The 26,250-nt window shown below is 44.8% G+C and overlaps 1 protein-coding gene across 1 annotated transcript in view; it reads left to right on the top strand.

The window, feature by feature from the left end:
* The first annotated feature begins 12,632 nt into the window (after positions 1 to 12,632).
* SPOCD1 (SPOC domain containing 1) overlaps positions 12,633 to 26,250 on the top strand; it is a 28,779-nt gene continuing 15,161 nt past the window's right edge. Inside the window, exons 1-6 of the mRNA XM_084652222.1 lie at positions 12,633 to 13,368; positions 17,188 to 17,241; positions 18,276 to 18,407; positions 19,961 to 20,083; positions 20,847 to 20,952; positions 24,455 to 24,593. Coding sequence (XP_084508348.1) covers positions 12,655 to 13,368; positions 17,188 to 17,241; positions 18,276 to 18,407; positions 19,961 to 20,083; positions 20,847 to 20,952; positions 24,455 to 24,593 — 1,268 coding nt within the window. The 5' untranslated portion in view covers positions 12,633 to 12,654. The remainder of the gene's footprint in view (positions 13,369 to 17,187; positions 17,242 to 18,275; positions 18,408 to 19,960; positions 20,084 to 20,846; positions 20,953 to 24,454; positions 24,594 to 26,250) is intronic.

Below are 26,250 nucleotides of genomic sequence, written 5' to 3'. Positions count from 1 at the left end.
GATTGGCAGCTATCTGGGGATGCAGTCAGCTCCCAGGAGGCAATCAGCACTCTGTTTCACACAGTGAAGGAAGCTCTGACCCTTATGGTTTGGTGGTGCATTATCTGGGCTTGTTCACTTTCCCTATTCTGATCCCACCTTGAGACCAAGGTGTTTGCACCAGTCTGGGGCTGTGGTCCTGATCCAAAAGGGCCGCTGCATCCCATAAACATCATCTTCAAGCACTCCACCAAGCCAGCTTCTCTGGGAGGTGTGGTTAGGTGAATGAGTGTTGCCACAAAAACTCCAAAAACTGCTGGTCTTGGTCTCCGGCTGTACACGGATCACACCAGAACAGCCCCCAGAACCTCACTACAGCTGCCTTGCAGAAGCTCCAGCCTCAGCTCTTCTTGCCGAGCAAGGAATGAGAGTTGAGCATTCATCCCGGCCTCCAATCAGAGGACAGAATTAGCATCTATTTTGCTGATAGGGAGAAAAGAGGCCATCTCATTGATGCAAATGGGTCTGGGCTTCCTCACACGCAGCCCAAGATACTGCTTGGTCCTTCCTGCCATCTAGCAGTCCTGTGCTGATTCAGCAAGGCACTGAGATAGCCCAGTCTGCTCTCGCAGCAGAACTTTCTGCCTGATTCCTCCTCTCCCCAGATGCTCAGAGCCTGAATAAAATTGTCTCTGAGCATAAATACCCCCGGAGGACGAGTGGCAGTCCCCGGGGTCCCAATCACTCTGGAATGACATCATTAGGCCTGTAGGGGAACTAACTGTACATCTGAGCTTCCAGATCAATTAGAATCAACTCCTTGTTCTGGGCATAAAAAATATACTAGGAGCATTTGCCCAGTGGACCCAGCAGTGAATCAATTATGGAAAGTGGTTAGTGCTGTGCTGAGGAAATGCCTTTTAGCCACACAGCAAACAGCAGGTTTGTTTTCTCTTCTTCCTTTTTTGGCCGTGTGTCTGCCACTTGCTTGACTGGATCAATGCACCAGGAACCGTTCAAACTAATTTCAGCCCTGACTCCATCCATCACCCCATCCCCCTCCTGCCCTCACCCTGCTTTGCCTCTTTTAGCAGCAGACACACATTGATTCACATACCGCTCTCAGAGTTGCCTGAGTGCACAGGGGGTTTCTTCTTCCTTTAAAAGTAATTGCATTTAGGTACCAAGCCTGGGGACCTTGCGGAATTCCAGCATGATAAGACTGTTTGATATGTCCTGGTTTTCTGCTGTCCCCATCCCTGCTTCCTCTGTTGTAACCCTTGCTGTCCAGCAGGCTGGATATAGTTGAAAGGAAAGTACATGAGCTCCTAACCTTTAAGATCCCACACACCTCGGTGCCAGCCCACATCTCTGCACTCATTCATCCTACCTCTCGCCTAATTACTCCTCTTGTCTCCTTCTTCCACTCTTGGATTTGCACCGTTATTCATGCCACCTTTCCACTTTACTCCTTTAAATCCACTTCTTCTGTGGAGCCTGTTCAATCCTAGTCTTTTGGGGAGCTCCTTCAATCAAGGTACTGGACCTTCAAGGTACAAGGACCTTGAGCTTTGCTGATCACTTTTGCACTGCATGAGTCTCCACACAGCACAGACCAACCTCCCAAAGTCCTGTCCCAAGCATGAATTGCGCTCTGTGTCAAATTGTAATGAGACCTCTGTGGAATGGTCTCTTCAACAGCTGTTCCAAAGTCCTGGTCAGGACCCTAGAGAAGATGACCCTGGGGACATTACAAAGCATTCTTACATTGTTCTCCTCCTTGCTAATGATGCCTCTACATCTTCCACTCACAGGATATTGTCCCATATATTGTCATTGTCTGAGTTAGACTGGAAGCTCCATGGGGCAGGGGCCTTGTCTTTCTATGCATTCTGTAAAGTGCAGTGTATCTTACTTACGGTGCTGTGTAAACAATAGCGCATGTCAGAACGTGTTCTCAAACGACACACGTTTAATATCAAAGAGAGAGAAAACTGCATGTGTCCTCTGTGACTCCGCTTCATTCCATTTGGTTTGAGTGCTTTGCTCAAGGTCTCTTGCGGGCCCACTTCCTGACAACCACTGCCATCCTGCCATTCTTCCAGGTAACAATTTTGAGGACAAGTCCAAATGTAACCTCTCAATGTATAAGACCTGTACTGAAACTGCAATAATACAGAGTAATTGTTTTTCTAGTCAGCCAAGGCTTCCCGACTGCAAAATCTGCAGAGCCTAATACAGCAAGCAATGGTTTCATAATGGACATCAGCAATTTCTCAGCTACCTGAAAACCAGTACTGAATCGATAGGCCGGAAGAACTGGAGTAGCTTTGATCTGTACCCTGTTACGCCCTCCCACAAGGCCTGGAAGAAATATATTTGCAGACTTATAAAATTAATTGATTTCCTCAGTGTGGATGAACAGGTGCACTCATTTACTTAGAATTCTCTGGAACTTTGATCGATCGATCTCTCTCTCCCTCCCCATCCACCCTCCCTCTCTTGCATTATCATCACTATAGTATCATCACACTTCATAAAACTTGCATTATAAACTCAGGTCTCCCTCATGTTTGCTGTGTAGTTGAAGTGGAAAACAAAAGAGGATGGCACAGCAATGCTAATAGGAGAGGGATTTTCTCCTGGCATATGTGGAATTCACAGTACCTCTACAGCAAGAAAATGAAAATTATACTAAAACGCTGCTGGGATTTATTTAATGCTCAGTTTGCATTTGGTGTGATACAAAGAGGGAATTTTAGATGGATTTGGGGTGACCCATCCTAACAGAATTCAGACAAGAAGCAATTCCTCAGTCAAGAAAGATTCAGAGCACACACTTATTAAATAAGAACATGGATTTTTTTAACTAAAATGATAAATTACCTGCAGCCCTTGAACTCCAGGTATGCTGCAAGTACAGCATAGCAAGGTTTTTGTGCCCTTGGTTATACAGTATGTTATTTTCTTACATACAGTGATAGTACTTTGCAATTATATAGCATGTTCCATTCACAGAATTTTGAGAGGATTAGTGATTTAATCCTCACATCACCCCAGGAGGCAAGCAAGGATTAATGCTCCCATTTTATAGATGTGAATTGAGGTGCAGTGAAATGAATTGACTTGCCCCAATTGACTTGTGGCTGGTCCCAGACTTAGACTGTCAACTCTTTGGGGCAAGGACTGTCTGTTTGTTAGACGTATGTGCTGTGCCTAACAATGGGGTCCTGATCCCTGACTGGGGCCCCCAGGTAGTGCCATGATACAAACAATAAGGGCTGAGAATCAACCTAGCTCTCCAAGTTCTAGCCTTCATCAACAGACCCTTCTCCTATAACAGTAGGCAGTGTAAAATAGCATTAGGCAGATCTTTATTTTACAAATATATGGAGGCACTAAAGAAACTAACTGCTAACAAAATATAAGATAATGGGATAATAGCGCTGGTTCTCAGAATGTCAGCCAGTGACTCCTACTTCAAGTCAGGTGTGTCAAACATCTAACCTACTTGCTGTGCTTAGCTGACACCCATGACAGATTTAGGTTGTTTATTTACTGTTCTGTTTCTAAGTTCTTAGCCATTTCTATGCTCTTATCCTGCTTTCATCCCATGGTATCCAAGAGCATTCCAGGGTTTAAAAGGAACACAGTTGACTAACATCTGTCCACTGTGGTTTCTCTCTTTGTCCTCCAGGGGTGAAATTACAGGAGTTTTGCTTGTTTGTTTTAATGTTATTTAGGGCTTGTATAAACATGAAAGTTATTCCAGAAAAAGATAGGGAAAATATAAGAGCTGTTCCTGAATAACTCCCAAGAGAAGCCCTTAATAGCTGATGTTTATGGGTTATTGTTGGGGAAGGCAAAGTGGAAGAGGTGTGCTTTACATTTGGACTAGAAAATGGGGCGGTTAGTGGTGGTTTTTTAGATCTTGCAGTAACGAGTTTGACAGGCTAGGGTTGGCCTCTGAAAAAACCTACAGAATGCAAACTTTCACATGGAAAAAAGTGATAGCTCTTATGGTGGTGAAGAAATCATCCCAATGTTGCCCAATCTTACAGAGCCTGAAACAACCCTGCCCTCCCACCCCCACCCCGGTGAGGAGAAATGTGAGCTGCCTCTTTCATCCCAGTAGGGTGGTGACTGTTATGCTGCTGGATCTTTCTGCAAATTTCCCACTGCCATCAATGGGATATGTGCTGTGGATAAAGGATAATTTAACTTGGATTTCTTCATAGCCCTGGGCCACAAAACATAACTAAACATTTAATTCGTCCTAATGTCAGTTTGACAGCCCTACCCTGGTAGAAGTTTGGGGCTATGTGCTAGCTATTTGTGACAACTGGAGAGATGGGGTTTATTCCCAGCTCTACCACTGACCTACTGTGTGACCCTGGACAAGTCCCTGTGCCTCTGTTTCCCCTCAGCTCTTTGTCTGTCTTGCATAGAATGACTGTAAGCTTTGTTGAGCAGGGACCATCTTTTACTATGAGTCTGTACAACCTCTAGCACACTGGGGCCCTGCTTTCAGCTAAGATATGCAGATGCTACTATAATAATCATCATATACCCCACACAACTAATAAAAGTTGTCTGAACCAGCGGGACAGCAGCTACTCAGGGAACACTGGTCAGAATACACGGATTTATCTTTTAACCTTTAAATTCTGTGCTGTGGAACGGTGATCGCCAGCCTCCAAAAGTGGAGTCCTCTACCTGGGCAGTGGCAGGGCAAGCTTCCCTTTATCTTGCCAACATGCCTCGCCCATGACCTAGAGGGAACATTTCTTGCCAGAGTACAAGAATTACAAGCAGAGTGTGCCACTGCAGGGCTTATGGCTGTAGTCATATCCATCCCCACCCAGCAGTTTAATTGAAGCGTTTGATGGCGGTTTCCAAGTGCGTCAGTTGTTCAGTGCTGGCTGGCTTTGTGGAACAATTAAGTTTACAGGGACTTGAAAGGCTTCCAAGGACAAGGACAAACTCAGGCTAGGTAAGTCACCAGGAATAGTGTGGTGATCGGACTTGACCACCCAGGGCTTGTCTACACTGACACTTTACAGCACGGCAACTTTCTCGCTCAGGGGTGTGAAAAAACATGCCCCCCACCCCCGAGCACTGCAAGTTTCAGTGCTGTAAAGCACCAATATAATCCGTGCTCCCAGTGCTGGTAGCTACACCCCTCGTGGAGGTGGGTTTTTTAGAGCGCTGGGAAACCTCTTTTAGAGCACTGGGCCTGGTATGTCACCTGCACACAGAGCTTGAGTGTAAATGGAGGCTGAATTGCAGCACACCCCACACATGCGCACACTGCTGTGAGATTTAGCATTTGGGGTACCACAGATACCACTGGGTGCCAGTCAATAGGTCACCTAAGGGGCAGATGGTGTGCCAAGCCCACCACAGAGGTAGGTGGATCATCATTAGGGTTGTTGGGATTTGCTGCATGTAATGGGCGGGAAGGACTGAGTGGGTAATCTTGGCAATGTCACCTTCCTGCTAACAAAATTATACTCCCCCTTGGGCAACGCACAGCCCCCACCGAAGTGCCTCCCTACTAGGCCTCAACTTCTAGTCACACCCATCCCAGCTACCAATGCCAAGACAACCCCAACCAGCCCCCTCCAAACTAACCCCAGGACACACCCAACCAGCCCCCCAGCTATAACACACTGAAAGCCCCCAACCAGCCCCCCCCGGCTATAACCCCCAGAAACTGCCCAATCAGCCAACAGGCTGTAACCCCCTGAAACTCCCACCCAGTCGTCCCCCCAGCTGTAACCCCCTGAAGCCGTCCAACCAGCCCCCCCCCACTGTAACCCCCTGAAGCCGCCCAACCACCCCCCCGGCTATAACCCCCTGAAACCCTCAACCAGCCCCCCCCACTCTAACCCCCTGAAGCCGCCCAACCACCCCCCGGCTATAACCCCCTGAAACCCTCAACCAGCCCCCCCCCAGGCTGTGACCCCCTGAAACCTTCAACCAGCCTCCCCCCGGCTGTAACCCCCTGAAACCCTCAACCAGCCCCCCCCGGGCTGTGACCCCCTGAAACCCTCAACCAGCCCCCCCCCGGGCTGTGACCCCCTGAAACCCTCAACCAGCCTCCCCCCGGCTGTAACCCCCTGAAACCCTCAACCAGCCCCCCCCCGGGCTGTGACCCCCTGAAACCTTCAACCAGCCCCCCCCGGCTGTGACCCCCTGAAGCTGCCCAACCAGCCCCCCCCCGGCTGTAACCCCCTGAAACCCTCAACCAGCCCCCCCCCCGGGCTGTGACCCCCTGAAACCCTCAACCAGCCCCCCCCCCGGGCTGTGACCCCCTGAAACCCTCAACCAGCCCCCCCCGGCTGTAACCCCCTGAAGCTGCCCAACCAGCCCCCCCCCGGCTATAACCCCCTGAAACCCTCAACCAGCCCCCCCCGGCTGTAACCCCCTGAAGCCGCCCAACCACCCCCCCGGCTATAACCCCCTGAAACCCTCAACCAGCCCCCCCCCCGGGCTGTGACCCCCTGAAACCCTCAACCAGCCCCCCCCCGGCTGTAACCCCCTGAAACCCTCAACCAGCCCCCCCCGGCTGTAACCCCCTGAAGCCGCCCAACCAGCCCCCCAGCTCTAGCTCGCCAACCGACCCCCCCCGCGTTCCCAGAAAGCCCCGCCTTCCCCGGCTCACGCGCAGGGGGAGCGCCCCCGTCGGGCGTCACGTGCCGCAGGTGTGAACTCGGACTCGGCGCGGGCCTCGCCTCAGCTACGTGATCGCCTTCCGCCTAACGGCCGCCCGGGCGCGCGTGCCCTGTCACGTGGTGCGTGCGCCGCACGGGCCCGAAGGCACCACCGGTGAGTGGGGGAAGGGAGAAGTGGGCGGGGCGCCGGGAGCCCCCCCACGGGGCTACGGGACCCTGCGTGGGGGCGGGGTCCTTGTGCCCTTCGCCCCGGGGGTCCGTCGGCCCCTCCCCTCGGGGTGTGGGGCGGGGTCCCTGTGCCCCTCCCTCCGGTCTGTGCCCCCCCCCCCTTGCCGGACTCCCCCAGGGTGTGGGGCTGAGGCCCTGTTAGTGCCCAAGGGAGGGATCCCGGTGCTATAATTGTCGCTCTGTAGATGTACAGCATCACTGTGGTGCCCGGGGCATGTTGCGTGTGCATGGGCGTGCGTGGGACCCTGCCTGCCTGTGTGCGGCGCACGCATGCAGCTGCCTGGTGTGTGCATGAACACCTGCAGTCTCACATGGGGGGTGTGGGGCACCCGTGGGCGGATAAGATTGAGCATGCGTGTGCAGACACACAGCATGAACGTGCCCAGGCCATCGGAAGCACGACTGGGCGTGCAGGAGGGAGCGCTGGTGTGTATGAGGTTGCGCAAAACTGCATGGGGGTGTGGTGCACTTCAGAAAAAAAATAAGACATCTTGTTATTTCTTTTATATAATCATGTGAAAGAATAATGTGGGGAAAAGGGCCCCGGGAGGAAATTTGTACGGGAGGACTAAGGCCACATTTTCACAGTTACGTGGCTAACGTTAAGCATCTAAATCCACACTGAGCCACCTACACAAGTAGTCTGATTTTCAGAGGTTTGGGGATCCCACAGCTCCAATGGGGAACTCAAGTTAGAAAATTTAGTCTGTTGTGAAGGAGGAGAGCCTTGAGGAGCCGTGAGTGTGTCAGAATGCACTACAGAACCTTTAGTGTGCAGTGGCCGGGTTCACATGGTGAGTTAGTGCATGGCAAGCTGCTGTACACAAACTCGCCATATAGACAAGTCTGAGATTTCAAGTACAGGGGACAATGTGGGAGAAATTAGCAGAAGTGATAGGAGATGTTGAGCTGGCAGAGGTTAAGGGGATAAGCTAAGGAACAGGAGAACTCGACAGAAAAAGTTATGTAGGAGCAGCTGTTAACTTTGAATGTGGCCATTGTACTTATGTTGTCCACAGAGAATAATGATTTTTTTACAAGTTACCATGATTCTGTTTTGTTTTTCAACAGTTGCCTCTGTAAGTGCTGTGGGGAACAAGTCTGTTCTGCAGGAGTTTTGAAAAGCATTTCTGTTGCAGTTACTTGAGGAATGAAGTGAAACCAGAAGTACCTCCATCCTGAAGAGAGTTAAACTGAAGAGAGCTGTGTGTCCATCAACTGATTCATCAGTTGGCAGCAAATAAATAAATAAATAAAAGAAGAGGAGGAGAGCCTCAAACAGTCCATTAATCCTAATGGAGAACCAGAGGTTTCATGGTGAACACTCAAACTTTTGTCTGAATGTGGACATTGAAAACATGGAAACATCAAACACGGAAGCAGGTTCCCTTGGCACTGGGGACCCTGACAGAGACATAAATCCAGAAAAAGAAGTGTTTAAGAAAAGGGCTGTTGTGGCTGGTGAGGCTTTTGAAATTCCTAAAATAAATGGTGTCAACGATGATGATAACGATAAAGGAAGCAGAACTGTCCAAAGTGAAACATGCTTTGATATTGGTGATGATTTGGATGAAAATTGTATTAAAGGACTCAGTAGCACTCTACAAATCCCAGACCTTGAGGCACTGGGGCAAAATGAGAAGTCACATAGCATGAAAAGCCGTTTGAAAGTCCAAAGTCCAGAAGAATCAGTAACGTTACAGGGAGCGAGACTGACTGTTTTGAATGCTGTCAAAACAGAGTTTCATCTTAATAATGAAGGAACCAAATTGAAAGAATTGTTAAGTCAAATGGACTTTTCAGGAAATCTTTCAAACTCCTGGGACCAGGGAACTCACTCCAAGTTGCCCATCTTTCCTGATCTGAAAGAGGAGAAAGAGTTGTTCAGGTTACCGTGTGATTTTGCCCTTTACCCTCTATGGCTCTTGAGAACATGAAGGAAAAAGGAGGACGTTCATTAACAGAAAAGTTTAGGATTCTCCCCACTGCAAAAACTTCCTTACCCACCCCAAACAGATCTCCCTTAAGCCGCTAAACTCTTATACAGCCCTCCAGACAAGCTCCCAACCAGCCCACACCAGTTGTGAAAACCCCTAACTAAACTCCCCTTCCATCTGCTAAATCCTACTGAATCTATCTGAGAGGCTGACTAGCCAGACTCCCCAGTTTCCAAAACCGTCACACACAGTAACAGACCCCCAACCAGTTTCTTCCAGTACTTGTCAGACCCCATTTCTGTGTCCCACTGTGCCAGATCTACAACTATCAAACCAGACCCCTTTGTAGATGATAGGCACAGAGCAGTTTATGGCACATGGAATCATAGTGAGCCCTTGGGGAAGAGGATTCCCTTTACAGGTCTCATGCAGGGTGTGAAGTTTACCTTGTTCCTGTCTAAAGTTCCTGCCTGTTCTGAGGCTCAGATGTGTCACATGTTTGGGGGTGGTATGGAGCCAGAGTTGCTGTTCTTTTTGTCCTCTGAGCACCTGAAAGAGGCAGGTTGAACAGGGTCTGTGAAGTCTTATGGGCACTTCCTGTTATTTATAGCTGCCATTTGTAAGTGATGTGGGAACGAGGGAAAGAGATTTTACATAGTAGCATGAAGCTCTGTGATGAGCCTGTTTTAAGAACATAAGAATGGCCATACCGGGTCAGACCCAGGGTGACCATACATCCAGTTTTGGCTGGAACAGTCCCTTTTTTAAGCCCTATCCTGGCCATCCCAACTTTTTTGGAAAAAGTGGGCATTTGTCCCATTTACTCTTGCCATCTTGTTGAGTTTGCAAGAGCAAACAGGACAAATGCCCACTTTTGTCAAAAAAGTGAGATGTGGAAGAACAATGCCAGCCCCGTGGTCAGGGAGAGGCAGAGCTTGGATGAGCGGCGATGCCAGCCCCAGCCTGGTATGGGGGGAGGAGTGGGGCAGGGCTCGGGCTAGCTGCTTGGGCCAGCACCGCAGGCGTGGGGTGTGGGGAGGGCTCGGGCTAGCCCCACACGATGTCCTGTTTTCCCTTGGGGAAATATGGTCACCCTAGTCGGACCAAAGGCCCGTCTAGCCCAGTATCCTGTCTTCTGATAGTGGCCAATGCCAAGTGCTTCAGAGGGAATGAACAGAACAGATAATCATCCAGTGATCCATCCCCCCGTTGTCCATTCCCGGTTTCTGGAAAACAGAGGCTAGGGACACCACGCCTACCCATCCTGGTTAATAGCCATTGATGGACCTGTCCTCCATGAATTTATCTGTTTCTTTTTTGAACCCTGTTATAGTCTTGGCCTTCACAACAACTCATTGGAGTGGAGTACTGTGTTGCCCTGGGGTCTTGTGACCACGGAATGGGGCAGGGCAGCAGAGCATAGGTGCCCTTTGAGGCCCCTCAATCTGATGAACTCTGAGGGGACTGCTGTGGAAAATGGAGCTCTGAGAGAAGGCCAGAGCAAGCCCAAGCCCATGGCTACTGAATTCCATGCTGGGGGCAACTGACTGTTTAATATTTCCTTTTTAAATGGTTAAACAATCAGGATGGGAAATAAAAATTATAATGAATAATTAATGGTAGTATTTATAAATCCAGTTAATTATTTATCATTATGAAGTGCTAGGTGCTCATTTAGAGCCATACACCACATCCCCATTTAATTTCCATTGATATGGCAGAGCTGTGTACACCTGGAATCAGGTAGCATATGGCTCTTTAGATGGCAACAAGTCCAGTAATGCACTGCATGTTTTGTGAATATCAGCCAATAGGGGGACACTTTGTGTGTTTTGAGTGTCTCAGTACCTTAGGCCAATTCTGAACTAAAAAGTTAGTCTAACCCAGCTACGTTGCTCATGAGTATGAAAATCCACAACCCTGAGTGATGTTGTAAAGCTGACTTAGCCCCTTGTGTAGACAGCGCAAAGTCAACAGCAGAATTCTTCCATTGACCTAGCTACCACCTCTCGGGGAGGTGGGTTAACTACAGTGAGGAGAAAATCCCTCCTATCACTGGAGTGAATGTCTACACTGAAGCGCTATAGCATTGCTAGTGAAGACCTAGCCTTAGAAATGGATGTTCCCTCTTTTCACGTGTTTCTGCTGACCCTGTAAAACTCATGTCAAAGCTGTCGCACTGTCACAGGACTTCCACTACATCGTTTCATGGCAGCAATACAACCAGTATGCTTTTTAACCTGCAGAGATTAAACGTGGGACACAGTATGAGATACAGACCCAAAATGGGGGATAATACAAATAGTATAAGAACCAAGAAACCATGTGGTATTAATTTCTTTAGCATAGACAACCTCCATTTTATTATGCAACAGTTCTGATATCAGTAATTTACAGAATTGAAAGAGATATCATAAGGTCTTTGTGGGATGGAGGCAAATTTGGGTCTAAACAAGGAATGTCTCTTCAAATGAGGGTCAGTGGAGAGAGATGGTAATCAGGCTTGAAAACTGGCCTGGGTACTTAAGATTCTTAATGTCTGACTCTGCAAGGTGCTAGAGCATTTTCAGTCCCACTAAAGTTAGATGAGAAGTCTTGTAGATCCTATAGTAACTCGGGAACTTCCACCACCCCTTTAAGATACAATTGTGATGAGGGTTGGACAGTGTCTCTTTAACTGTTAACTTTGATTGTAACACTGGTATTCCTGAGTTGCCCTCACAAAATGAAAGCATTATTTTCTTGTTTCACCTCACAGCTTTCACCTCGCAGCTTGCAATGAGCAAGTTACAGGCAAGAGAGTGGGAGAAACACATGCCAGTGACCGTGTTTCAAATGAAGAGCAGAGTGAACAGTCCGCAGTTACTCTGAATGTGGTTAACCAGTACAAGGTGTCGTCAGAAAGTGAAGTCAGAGTATCTAGAGAGGGTTCATCATACTGCAGAAGCCCTTATGTCAGAGAAATAAAAGCAAAGGAAACAGATTTTAGAGAAAAGCTGATTGTGTCTGGTGGGCCTTCTGAAAGTCCTAAGCAAAATTGTGACAATGACAAGACGGGAAGCAGAACAATTCTAATTAAACCCTGTTCTGTAGTCTTGAAAGACCTCAGGGACGAGTTAAAAGAAAAATGTGAAGATTCTTTAATAAGCGTAGATATTGAAACAGAGTCACTAAAAATGCAAAATGAGAGGCAGGCCAGTTTTTCTGACCTTCTGGAAGTTCCTTTACATGATGTTTTAGATAACAACGATGTTAAAAACCAAAATAAAATCATAAAAATTCAAAACATTAATGCACTGTTGGAAAATGAGAAATTGAACAACACAGAAAAGAAAGAGATCAAAAGTCCTGAAGAAGTAGTCACTTCAAGAGGACCAAATAGTATGGATACAAAGATTCACCATAACTCTGAAGAAACCCAAGGAGAAGGGTCATTTACTCAAATGGACTCTCCAGATCTTTCAGATATGATTGAGGAGGGCATTTTCTCTAGGCTGTCTCTTGTGGAAAAAGAGTATAAGAGTTCTGCCATAAATCTCTTTAATGTGGAAGAGGAAGGCTCAAGGGCAAAGAGGTTACAGTCAGATTCTTGCCCTCTGTCCAACATGACTCCCGAGGTACAGAAGGAAAAAAATAGAGAGGTAATAACACCTGTTCCAAAGTTTAGGAAACTCTGGAACAATCCAGTTAAGCAATTAGAAAGGGAAGAAATATCTTATCGCTATTTAGTGATGAATCCAAATAGAAAAGGATTTAATTCTAGACTTTCAAGAAGACTTTTTACCAGTAATATTAGTCAGTCCAGCAGGATTATTCTGGCACCTGGGAACACTATGCCGACTGAGGATCTTCAAGGAATTCCAGTAGAAGGTACCTCCACATATTTGTCAGTCAACAAGACAGAAAATGTGTTTGGTGAAGGAAAGTCCCATAATAGATCTCTCCTGCCTGATGAGAGTGATAGTAGTGAACACATACACGTCACAATCTGTGAACCCAGCTGCATTTCACCACCTGTTGTGGAAAAGTTTGAGGCTAATCAGAAGGGTGAACTTCTTAGTGCAATGAAGAATCACGTGCCCAGAGTGGAAAGTTTGGTTCAATATTTCTTAGACGAATCAGCTGAAGAAGTTTCCCAGGGACAGTTCAATGTGGAAGAACAGATATCCTTAAACCAAGGAAACTTCAAATCCAATAATGAAAGTGATGATAGTTCTTGGTTTCTGATGGAAATTGCAGAGGACTTAGATAATGTAGATGTTACGAATGTCCCTGATGGGCAAAATAAGGCTGTGCAAGAGGAGACTAGAGGAGAGGATTTGAATCCTAGTAAGGTCACCTTGCAGTCACAAAGCATGGAGGTTCCAGTGTCAGAGAGACACAAGGCAGAAAGTCATTCTCGCTCCGATGACATAAACAAAATCAAGCACAATGGTATTAAAAAAAGCACAGCTCTTTGTTGTCTTGAATCAGACAGAGATGGACAAATTAGTTGTGTAGAAAAAAAAGTGGCTCTGGATTCAGCCAAAGAAACCTGTCTCACAGGGGTATGTACAAATACTGGTTTTAGGGATCAGGATCATGAATATATGCATACAAGAGAGCAAATTTCAGACTTGGCTTTAATTTAGGGTATGTCTTCACTGCAGAATTAGCCTGAATGACTGGCCCCCAGGTTGGCTTAGCCTGGGTCTGAACAGCCATACTGCAAAGCCAGACCCAAGTTACTGTGTCCTCGCTGGTTCTGCATGTGTGTTGCCAGGACTTCTGGGGCCATCCCATGCAGGGCCGACTCCAGGCACCAGCTTTCCAAGCAGGTGCTTGGGGTGGCATTTAAAGTGGGGCGGCAGTCCGTGTCCCGCAGTGGCAATTCAGCGGCAGCAATTCGGCAGCAACTGCTTGGGGCAGCAAAATTGGTAGAGCCGCCCCTGATCCCATGATTCTTTGTGCTGCAGTAAGCAGAGCCACTCTATGTGAATGGGAAGAGGGGTCCCTAGGGGCAACATCTGGGTAAGAGCCTGGGCTAACAGCAGTGAAAACCTATCCACCCTGGGACATCTTGCAAAGACCACGTGTCCTACTCTGTAATCCTGCATCATGATTGGAGCAGCTTTTTGCTCTGCTCTAGTTGAAGTATTGTGTGCTGGGACCTGAAGTCTGCATAGCTGCATCAGTTACAATAAAGATGAAAAGAAAAGGAGGACTTGTGGCACCTTAGAGACTAACCAATTTATTAGAGCATAAGCTTTTGTGAGCTACAGATGCATCTGATGAAGTGAGCTGTAGCTCACGAAAGCTTATGCTCTAATAAATTGGTTAGTCTCTAAGGTGCCACAAGTCCTCCTTTTCTTTTTGCGAATACAGACTAACACGGCTGTTACTCTGAAACCTGTCAATAAAGATGAAGGTAACCATGCTGTAGAACTCCAGAGGTCATGACTGGCTTACAGGCCTCAGTAGAAAATTTTCTCCAGGAAACAATACCAACACTAAAGAAAGAGGTGATCTGCATCCTTTGCTGATGGTAATTTCAAAGTCTAAATAGGCACTTCGAAATGTTAATATTATTGAAGTATGTCAGTTTAAAACCAGTCACTCAGCTAGAGTCAAGATACTTAAAAATATGGGTCCAAATTCACCTGTTACGTTACTCCATTTATATCAGGGGAATTACACCAAGGATGCATTTGTTGTTTCTCACATTTATGCAGGGACCTGCTAAAATGGTTGAGACAGGCGCTGCTGTCATCCTTAGCTGGTGTTACAGGAAGTGGTGTTAGTGATTCAGTGGGTGGCACTGTTCTTGTTGAATCAATACAGGACCAATGCACCAGCATAGTTAGGGGTAGTTTGGCTGGTAAAGGTGCCATCCTTTGATTGAAATACAAAATTAGTGTCCTGACTACTTGTGTTCTTAAGATATATATGGAAAGAATAGGTCTGTTAGCCCTGGTGTTTTCATATTCCAGTTAGGATAATTATATTTTGACTTCTTAAAATTTCCTCGGCAGTTTCATTTGGCTATAGTCTTCTTATTTTCTTATGTTAGACTGTTGTCCTGTGCCTAGGTAGACAGCTGGTGTGGTCCACCCCAGGAGGTGATGGCATTTCTGTGGCAGTTGATTTGAATCCTCTGTATATAGCTTGGATAGATCTTTAGGATGAAATGTAAGGTATTTTTATGATGTTCTCACTGCTTGTTTTTCTGGGATGGACTCTGCCTGAATATTCTCCAAAGCAGATCTTTCTCAGATGGAATAAGATGGGGATTTTCATTCTTGTAATTCTTCCTGTTTATTTTCCAAGTGGTTGCAATTACAGCATGATTCTTTTATCTCTAGTCTATGGACACCTGGCTCTTTTGTTTGATTGCTGTTATCAAGCTGCTCAGCATAGCTTTACGTGCACCTTACTTCCATTGAAATCATCGGTCTTTTACAGACCAGAGTCAGGGAAAACTTATTCCAGAATTGACCTTGGGTCTTCTGTTTTCCTGCATTGTGCATATTCTGTGTGCTCATATTAATACAAATAATAAACGATACTATATTACTACGATAGATCTTCAGAGTTTCACATATGTTACACCATCATTTTCAAGCTGCAGAATAAGTTGAAAAGTGTTTCATTGTGTAAAGCTTGTGATGAAAAGTTAATCTGGTGAATTATGTGTTTATTTGGTGAAAGGAGAATTTGGCCCCAAGTACGTAGTGGTCCTGACAATATTCCTCTAAATTAAAACCCCCCTGCAATTTTAACCGTTTCCTACACAGTTTTCTCACGTTCTTGGAAGTGACTCATAAAACCTGATGCTCTGCATTTCTGATGTTCAGCTTGAGGGCCTAATCATACAAAGTGCTGAACATCTCCTTGGGAGGTGCTGAATCCCCTCAACGCTCGTTGATGATGTGGCTCAGCACCTCATAGGACGGTCCTCAGCATGCTGCAGAATTAGTTCCTGAGAGTTCTTGTCAACACTAGAATTTTTTACCTTGACTTCACTGATTGTTGGTTAACATGTTTGTAAAAGCTAGGCTGGACACTTCCTAAATATTTGTTCCAGGATACAAACGTTTGTGATGTACTCTGGGCTGTGCCCTAGGGCAGTGTTTCTCAACTACTGATCTGTGGACTGGCGCTGGTCCCTGAGGTCTCCCTGACACAGTTTAGGAAGGCAGCCAGCCAGTCCCAGGTATGAAAAAGGTTGAGAAACACTACCCTAGGGTGCAGGTAGTTACTGGAAATTCAAAAAACATCCCTAACTTAGGTCTGGTCTATACTTAAAACTTAAGTCAACATAGCTACGCTGCTCAGGGGTGTGAAAAATCTGTAGCTGTGCCAGCCTAACCTCAGTGTCGATGCAGCCAGGTTGACTGATGCTTGGGGCGGTGGAGTTTCTACAGCAATGGAAAAATCCCTTCTGTCGCTGTAGTCTGTGTCTGCGCTATGGGGTTAGAGCGGCATAGCCACGGTGCTGTAGCTCTGCTGTTGTAGCTCGTGTAGTGTAGACGTGGCCTTAGTGCAGTGCAAGCAGAAAATGCTGCTTTGAGACCGCTTGCGCGGCCAGTCTGCAAATGTTATCGTAGCTTCAGCAGGATCAGAGACAGCTTCATGGCACTTTGCACCAGTCTGGGGGGAAATGAACTTCATTCAGGGTTTGGATTAATAAAAAGTCTGATAAGAAGTCTTGCCTCCCCAAAACAACCCATTCCTATAGCAGCCAGTGTGACATGCCAGTGTACAGGGATAAGTGTGCAAGCACCAACATGAATGGGACTATTTCAGTGTGCATGGTAGGATTAAATAGGGGTCTGGCAAGGTTAAGAAGTTATAAGCAAGGGGCATGTTTATGGCTCTCAGTCATGCTGGGACATGTTCGGGGGTTAGCAGAGGAAAGAGGTCCAGGGAATACTAATTTAGATTAAAGGCAGAAATGCTCTCCTGGAGCAAGACAAAGGTGATTGGGCCAACAGTGTAGCAGTAGATTGGTTCTTCCTACCCCAGTAGGTGTCAGTGCGCTTGAAATACAGTGGGTTCCATATTGTTGAAAAACTGCACGCAGCTTTGATGAAACGTTTTATACTGTAATGGCACATATAGAAAAAAATGACACCTCAATCTCGTTGCTGAAAGATAAATCTTAGTGAACCGGTTTCAGGATTGCTTTTGCTATAATCTAGAATATCCTTTACTACCCACAGCACCTCTCATCTGAGCTGGGCTGTGTGATTTTATGTCTAGAGTTGTATCCTGAAATATTATTTAAGTATTCAGCAAGAGATTGGTTTATAGGATGAAACAACTAACAACAAATTAGAGTATATTAAAATACCGATTATAATCTCTCTGTTCTCTTTCTGTCCAAGGAGGAAGAGGGCCCTTTGGTTCATCAGTCACATGGTGTGCAAATTGTGTATTACGTATGTTTTATGTTTTCCTTTCTTCTGTTGTTTTTTTCTCCTTTGTGTTATGTTCCTCAGGCATAGAAGACAATGGTGAAGAGTGAATCTTTAGGCCTAGTTTCAAATGGGAATTTGGACTTCCCAGATTCTTCTTTGTCCCCCATTGTCCTCAGGTTGCAGTTCCATAGCCATCACCTTAGCTTGGTGGATGCAGTTGGGAATGAATAGAAATCACCAGCAGGCAATCTGTGGGAGGTGAATCCCTCTACCTTCCCCTTTTGAAGATGAGGGGAATAGTGGAATGAGGGGAATAGTTCTTCTCAATCTGCAGAAACTTTTGCTGATCAGTCGAGGAATAAATAGATACAGCAGCAACTAACCCGTTGTTCCCACTTCTCTTGTTTATGCTGCTATTGGGTTAGTCAATGGTCATTTCTTGCTTCGGCAGGATTAAGGAAGACCTGATCAAGAGTGTATCTGTGGGGAAATAGAACAATGCAACTTCATCTGGGCAAAGGATAGGGCAGTTTTCTTTCCTGCATTGCAATTCTCTATCCAGTGATCTAAGTGTGTAGAAAGTATCAGGAGAGGATATGACTGTGGAGAAGGGAAGACAGTGTAGACTAGTTATCATTGCTCATTTCCTTTGTTCGGTTGGGTTAAAAAGGTGCCCTTCAACTGGCTTAGTACCTAGCTGTGTGTGAACTATACTGATGTTTGGGAGACTTGTTGCTTACACCCTTGCACTGTCAGGAGCTGGGAGTGTTGTGGATGCATCATGCTCAGGTCCTGAAGAGATCAAGGTATTCTTTCTGTTCAACAACGACCACTCTGGCCAGTTCAAAAGCTGCTTTGTCAGGGAATCCTGTCCAACACTTGTTGGCTAAAAGGATAGTGACAATCCAGGAGTATGTCAATGTTGAAAAACTGGATGGATGCCTTGAGGTTCCAGAAGGAACGTAGAGGTCCTATTGTGGCAGAAGGAAGGTTCTCTCAAGGACTTATTTTACAGCTATTTTTTCTGTTTTAAAATGTTTTGCTTTCTCCTCCAGAAAATGTCTGGGCCAGTAGTTGGACTCCTTGGAGTCCCCAGCAAGGCCTGTAAGCCAAGGAGACTGCAGAGACTGGTAGAATTGGAGGATTCTTCAGATGATGAGACATGTGTTTGTTGCCAGCCCCCTAAGGTATTTTACCTCACTCCCCCTCCCCCCCGAAAAAGTAGCCCAATGAAATGGAGAGCAGCAATTAGGCAAGATTGTGATTTTTTTAGAAGGAAACTTGAACGTGAAGTATAGATGGCAAAAGGAATCATAGTAGATTAGTGTTGGAAGAGACCTCAGGAGGTCATCTAGTCCAACCCCTTGCTCAAAGCAGGACCAGCCTCAACTAAATTGACCCAGCCAGGGCTTTGAATTCCGACCAGGTTGTTAGTGACCAGAAGTCATTAATTTCCTGAGTGTTTATTGACTTGTGTGGCAAAAGTTGATGGTAATTATCCATTTCCTAGCAGACAGAAGTCCACATGACAAAAATTGACACCACATTGGTACCCTTGCAGATAATCTCAGGAGACAAAGAGTCTGGAGTCAATTTGTAATCTCCAGTATGTGCTAGGAAAAAGTTTTTCCAGAGAGGAATAGCAGTAGTTAATTTTCTCGTGCATAAGCAGCCTCTTGCCAAAGAGTCACTAGGGAGAGCAGGTGGTCACTTCCCCCCCCCCAGTGAGAGACTGATGTTGGGAAGCCACTGTTGAAGTGAGGATGAAGGAAAGAGACTGATTATCAGTTAAGATTGGCTGAACAAGAAGCAGGACTGAGTGGACTTGTAGCCTCTGAAGTTTTACGTTGTTTTGGTTTTGAGTGCAGTTATGTAACAACAACAAAAATTTACATTTGTAATTTGCACTTTCACAACAAAGAGATTGCACTACAGTACTTGTATGAGGTGAACTGAAAAATGCTATTTCTTTTGTTTATCATTTTACAGTGCAAATATTTGTAATAAAAAATAATATACACTTTGATTTCAGTTACAACACAGAATACAATATATATGAAAATGTAGAAAAACATCCAAAATATTTAATACATTTCAATTGGTATTCTGTTGTTTAACAGTGCAATTAAAACTGCAATTTATTGCGATAAATTTTTTTAAATCGCGATTAATTTTTTTGAGTTAATCGTGTGAATTAACTGTGATTAATCAACAGCCCTAATTTAAACTATGATGCATGAGGTTTATTCCCCTAGCCAAATTCTTTTGTTGCATTAACTGTTATAACCCTGGGTATTTTTATTATCCATACAAACATCTAGTCTCCTCTTCAATCTTACTAATTTCTTGATCTCAACAGTATCCTGTGGCAATGAGTCCACAGTCTAATTACATGCTGAGTGAAAAAGTGTGCCTAAGGGCTAGCGATTTGTGCCCTGAGTTATTATATGGGACACCTGGGCAGTTCCCAGCCCCTGCTGCTCTCAGTGCTGGGCCACCAATGTGCCTAGATTCTGAAGGGAGAGAAGCCTCGTACTGTTTAGCAGTTGTTCCTCTAGCCTAAAGACTAGTGATCACAATTCAGTGAAGTAACAATGGAGTAGGAAAATTGGATAGATCCTTGTGGTTGCAACAGGGGCGTGGAGGACTAGGAAATGGAGAATGTTTCTATTACTTCAATTTAAAGCGGACACTCTGTTTTGAAAATGTCTTTATTACTGGCAATGTTTTCCTCCTTCAGAAAATGTCTAGGCCAGTCCTGGGAGTCTCCAGCAGCAAGGCTTGTAAGCCATGTAAGATGCGGAGAGTGGAGGAATTGGAGGATTTATCAGATGATGTATATGCTGATTTCCAGGTTACTCAGGTATTTCATCTCTCCATGTGCCATCCTTACATAACACAGTGGAGAAGAAAATGTGGAGCAGCAAGAAGGGTGGGATTACTGTGCTTTTCAAGAGGGAAATTTAAAATAAAGCATGGGTAGAGGACTGGTAATGGGCTATAGGCCTTTTACAGCAAGATCATGAGTCTGAATCTGCCCTAGTAAACCAAAACTGTTACCACTTCTTGGATGTTCAGTGGGCTGTGTGAAATGAGGTGATTTTGGTCCAGTTTCTGGTGGACTGTGGAATTTCCCCTATTTGCAGCCTCAGGAGCAGATGGACAAGGGAGGAGATGATTTTACATTGACTCTCGGGTCTTGTTGCCAGGGAACCCAACTGAATTGCTACACGTGCAATCGCAGGTCTGCTTGAACTGGTCTTGATAGTGGACAGGTGTCTATAAAATGAGGATATTAGTCCACTGTTCAGATATTTGAAAGGTATTAATGGGAAGTAGAAATTATTTTCAGTAGCAGAGAAGCAGTAAAACAAGCAGTAATAGCCTGAAACTAAACACAAGCTCTCAAGATATTATAAGCAAAGGTCTGAGCAGTGTAAGACTTGAAAGCAGTAACTAATTCCATTCCCAAAGCTATCTGCAGGTGGGTATTTAGTATATGGTGTCACTGAATTTTGTGCTAGCAAGGTTGGTTGTCTGCATGAGTTCTTCCATATTCCATTCTCTTTTCATCCAATTTTTCCTCCCTCTTCCTTTAATCTTTATTATGATTGATGCACCACCAGGAAATTAAAGACAGCGATTACCATCCAACACTATATAAAAAAGAAATGAAGCAGCTCCTGAAACCATATGCAGCACATGTGCTTTGGCAAAAGCCTTTGAACTCACGTAAGTTGTTAAACACTGAAACCAAGGACAGGTGGCCTAGAAACTGAGTCATCTTATTCTCACTATTGTTAGCTGTGTATGTTCATGTTCTTCATTGTATTATGTGCTGTGTCAGATCACCCTAAGCTTTCTGCAGTGGAAATTTGCCTAGAGGAGTTTCTTTCATATGACAGTTCCCTCTTCACAAGGACAGCTGATGCAGAAAGGATCTAGTGGTGTAACCTCTCTTATGGAGGCAAGGTAATACAGATGGTGAAGCATTAGCTTTTCTCAGGGGTTGAATTGGGCCAGTTTATGGCATCTTGACTCACCATTACTTTTTCTTGGAAGCTGGCCTTCACAAAATTCAAGTAATTAAGAAAGTAATTAAGTCTCTAGCCCTTGTGGTTGAAAAGTGAACCTTTAGAATGTGAACTGAATGTAAATCAATTCAGTGGTATCGTTCTATGAGTGTACAGACATCACGAAACAATAGATCTGAGAGATGAGAACTGCCCCTAATCTTCTCAAGGAGGTATTGAACCTGAAGCATTATAATGATATTCTAAATGTCAAGATTCTTGACTAGTTCACATTGATCAGCACATCCAAGAAATAAGAGGGCAGATCAGTTTATTAAGATCTGCGCAATCTACATATGGGCATTATACTGGGACAGAACTCGGGTTATGGATGGAGTTTGGAAGAGTACCACACTTTATTTGGTTCCAGTTCAGCCCTTGTCTTTTCCCTCCTAGGGATTTAAATCCTGGTGTAGGCCAAGTGAAAATGAATTTGGTGGGCATTTGTTCACAGCCCTTAGCGTCTAAACAGTTCGGCATGATACAGTCTATGCTAAAAAGATGCCTAGTATTTGAACAGCAGATCTTATTACAGGTCATGGCTAAGGTGCATCAACCAAAGTTATATAGAGAAACTTGCAAAGCCCATGCTCACATGGTGACTGGCTTTGCTGGTACAGTGACTCCCAGACTGAGACTTGTGTCTAGAGCTGTTATGTAACTACTGCAGCTAACACACTGGTATGTTGTTCAAGCAGCCTTCTACCCCTTCAGTCCTGCTACCCCTCTAAGTTAACAGGAATCTGTTAGCAGTGTTCCTGGGGAAGGAACTTCAAGAGGAATTAAAACACCGCCTCCTGAAGGGCAAGATCTTTATAGTGTGAACTGATCACTCTACTTCTAGCAGTATGGTAATGCTGAGAAAGGTCATCAAATGTTATGAAACTGTTCAAGTGGCATTATGCACGAAAAATGACTGTCAGGTCACCCTGAGGGCTTTTCTTCTCAGTCTCACAGTTCCAAAGCAAATGTGCTCAGTTTACAAGTTAAGAGATGATTTTTCTAATGGATGGACTCTCAACTTAGAGTCTGAAAACCAGCTGGGTTCCTTCTGCCTCTCAGTTTCCCTCCAATATTAAAGATTCTGCAATCAAAATTGATCGTGTTGATGATACTCGAGGTGGCCGAGAACCCAGCTTGCTCTCCGGCTGCATGGGCTGTTCAGAGGAAATGTGAATAAAAATGGGTTTGGGGTCTAGTTGTGCAGCCCTTACTCACAATGAGAAGTACTCAGGCCAGAAGTCCCACTGAGCTCGGTGTGACTACTGGGTTATAAGGACTATGTAAAGTGAGTGGGATTTGCAGAACCAGGCCCTTTGTGAATAAAGGCAGCAGACTTGACTCAGACACTTGCTGTCTTATCAGCATGCAGCACAAAAATAAAGTTTCAGAGTAACAGCCGTGTTAGTCTGTATTCGCAAAAAGAAAAGGAGTACTTGTGGCACCTTAGAGACTAACCAATTTATTTGAGCATGAGCTTTCGTGAGCAGCTCACGAAAGCTCATGCTCAAATAAATTGGTTAGTCTCTAAGGTGCCAAAAATAAAGTTGTTCCCTTTGTTGGATCTTCAGTAGGAAAGCAGTTACCACAGGGAGATATGGTGTCCCTGTAATGTCCCACCTTTGTTGGTAGCATTTCTGCCATTAGCAGGAAGGACCTTGCTTTTACACTGACTGATGTGTAGGTGATCATTGTTTTATTTATAAATATGGCCCAGGCAGCAGATGAGCATCAGTGTTGTCCTAGCACACACAGCCTTGGCTCGCTATAAATAGATTAGACCTTAATCCTAAAAAGATAAAGCCGTGCTGCTACTTGGTCAGATTAAATAATGTCGTGGAGGATTTTCCAATGTATACAAAGGACAGAACGAAGCAGGGAAGATGTAACTTAATTCCAGTGGCCAAAGCTTTGCAGTAATCTGTCAATTCAGTTGTCACGCAAATAGGGTAAATTCTTCACTCCAGACACATGGCCTTCACCCCTTGCATTTTGATTTGTTAGTGTATTTATGACACACAAAGTATTGTGGCAGTGCAGAATATTTCTAACAGTGCAAAGGTACCCTATTACAAGATATATTTGATGCTGGGTTTAATAAGTTACAAAAATCTGCCCCGGTTGTAGTGATTTGTATGATAAGTAGATTGGCTTTTCTTAAAGGGCTGGAGGAATATTAAAGGGTCTGTATTCAGCTGTAAATCCATTCTGTGTTTTGGCACAACCCTCTTTGAACTAAATGGGTGTAATGTGGGAATTCCTTTTTGGATGGAATTTTAGTTTAGCATCATTATAATTTAGGAATGTGAATATTTTCTGCCTCTCACCAAGCCCTCTTCTCCTTTGAGTGAAAGTCATTAGTTTAAACAGTAAACCAAATTAACCACTTCACCTCTGGTACCTGTGCCTTTACTTGCCAGACACATCAAGAGAAAAATATCTCCAGGGCAGTGGTTCTCAACCTGTTTACCATTGTTGGCTGCATCCAATATTACCTGTATGGCCCTGTGGATGTCACATGGGCTGCAGCTGTGTGCTGATTGGGCTGCAAGTGGCCAACGGGCCGCAGGTTGAGAACCACTGCTCCAGGGTAACCCCATTCTGTTCTGATTTTAATATCTCATCAGTAGGCTTTGGAAGCCAAGTTGCAGGAGTGGAGATGGGCTATGGAAGCCAAGATGCAAGAAGTGAAACAGTTAAAACAATAATTTAGTATAAATAGCAATTAGAAGAAAAATTAACAAGTAATATGGTTTAATTATACAAGTGATGATGCTAAATCCTTTTATGTTTGTGGAAAATGCATATACTAAATAGCTTTCATACTCAATGCCAAAATATCTTCTTACATTAGATTATGTGCTGCTAGCTAGAAGGCAGTATTGTTTGCATTGGCATTATTTAGCAATTTGAAATTCAGAGCCACCACATTCATGGAAGTGGTTTCAGACAAAAACCTGGAATTCTGCCATTGTGTTCGATAGATACAATTTAAAAAAAAAAAGAATTGGACTTTTTATTGGCTGCTGAAATTCAAAAAATTGCTTCACAAATCTGTCAAAACAAATGCTTAACCCCCTACTCTCCACCCAAAGGGGGTTCAGCATTAATCTTTATGGATTCTCCTGTCTGAGATTTTAGGACTTCTCTTTTGTTTTAAGATTACAGTAATGAAAAGAGGAGGAGGGGTAGGAGACCAACCTCTAAAGAAGCTTCAGCTTCTGTTCATAGTTTGCAGCTGTCCGAAGAACAAAGTCGAATTAAGGTCGTTGACTCATTGCGTGGGATGCTACAGAAAAGGTAAAGTGGATTATGAATGATAGTGGCGGGGAAAAGGCTGGGGATATCTTATATGAAAGTCACATGGAATTATTGAGTAAAGTCTTGTGTCTGATGCTGTTTCTCATAAATGCCAGGGCAGTGGAAACTTCCTTGTAGATTTGATTATTGTTATGCAGTAGCAGAACATCTCTTAAACATGCAGCTCTGAGATGTAATAGTCTTGTTTCCGGTAGGGAATGGATCCATTTTAAAAGGAGGGCCACAGCTTTCTCAGCTTAAACTCCTATGGAGCCCTGCATCACAGCCACCATTCTGCTCTGTGGAAAAATGGGTGGAACTCCCTTCAGAGTCCATCTGTGCAATTCCTTAATCAGTCAGAGGGGCGGCTGTGGAGTTATGTGAAAGTCTTCCTATCACCTGTGGTGAATGCTACTTCTATAGCACAACCAGCCCTTGCGGATTTTAGGAGCAAGGGAGCTGGTTTTTAAAAGGTTTCAACTTATTGTTTACCTAGAACATTCCATGTCATGTATGATATCGACAGTCATTTGCAGACCAGAATTATTTATTGCAATAGATTGCTCCATTTGTTATCTCACTCTTTGCTACTGTTTGTGTTTAATTCATTTGGCAGGCTTAGCCCTTTGTCAGGTAATCATGTAAGAAGGTTTTTCTAGTACATAGAAAATTGGATCAAGGTGGTGAGGTTAATTCAGTACAGTTCAACAACTGGAGAGCCAGCTTCAAATCCTTATTAGGTCAGAAGTGGAAATGAAACTGTAGGGTTTCATCCTAGGGCCCAATTCTCCACTGTCTTGCGTAGTCACTTGCAGTCACTTTGCCTAGATGTAAAGGCCTACATAAGGTGAAGGCACTGGAGACTCAGGCCCTTCGTCCTTATTTCTCCACATTACAAAACGATCACATGATTCTCAGCCTTTGTTAAGTGGTCTGGTCCAAAACTCATTGAAGTCAATGGAAAGTCTCCCATTGAGTTTAGCAGGCTTTGTCTGAGGTCCAAGAATTCTAGGTCTGGAATAGCAGGCAGTACTGCTGGTATGAAGACAGGGGTACACTGGCAGAGTGACAGGTATATGCCAGCCAGAGGAGGAGAATAGCAGGGATGCTGCACAGGAGAATTGCAGAGCTGTGTAGGGGAAGCTTGCACGGTGTACCTGCTCTAGGCACTGCTATTTATCCTTCTCTTTTATGAGCACTGTATTTATCCATGAAGTTTAAAGCCAGAATATGATCTAGTAAATGCCTGATGTTTTACCCGCCTGTTACTTAGGTTAGATGCAATCATGCTGGAATTCAAGTTATAATGATGTATTTGAAGAAGTGAGAAGCTTAGCTAAGTGTACAGAAGTTAGGAAGGGCCCCAAGTTTAAATGCAATTTACTGTATGGGGACAGGGAAGCATTCCCTTAGGATGTGGGCTGGAGCACATCTCTGTGTCTCTCCCTCCCTGCCCCACTTCTGGCAACTCCTCTGAAGGTGATGTGAGCATAAACAAGACATGCTACAGGCTTTCTGACATAGCAGCACAGTTGGAACAAGCTATTTCACAATACAAGGGGTTTCTCTTTGAGATCCTGGGAAGGTTAAGTTTCTAAAAGACTCTGGTTTCTGACTGCTTCCTGTTTGGTGGAGGATTCTCAGGCTCATTTATTTG

This window comes from Lepidochelys olivacea (genome assembly GCF_965140295.1).
Source record: "Lepidochelys olivacea isolate rLepOli2 genome assembly, chromosome: 19".
Classification (NCBI taxonomy): domain Eukaryota; kingdom Metazoa; phylum Chordata; order Testudines; family Cheloniidae; genus Lepidochelys; species Lepidochelys olivacea.
The sequence above is the reverse complement of the archived record's forward strand: the minus strand, read 5'-3'. Positions and strand labels throughout refer to the sequence as shown.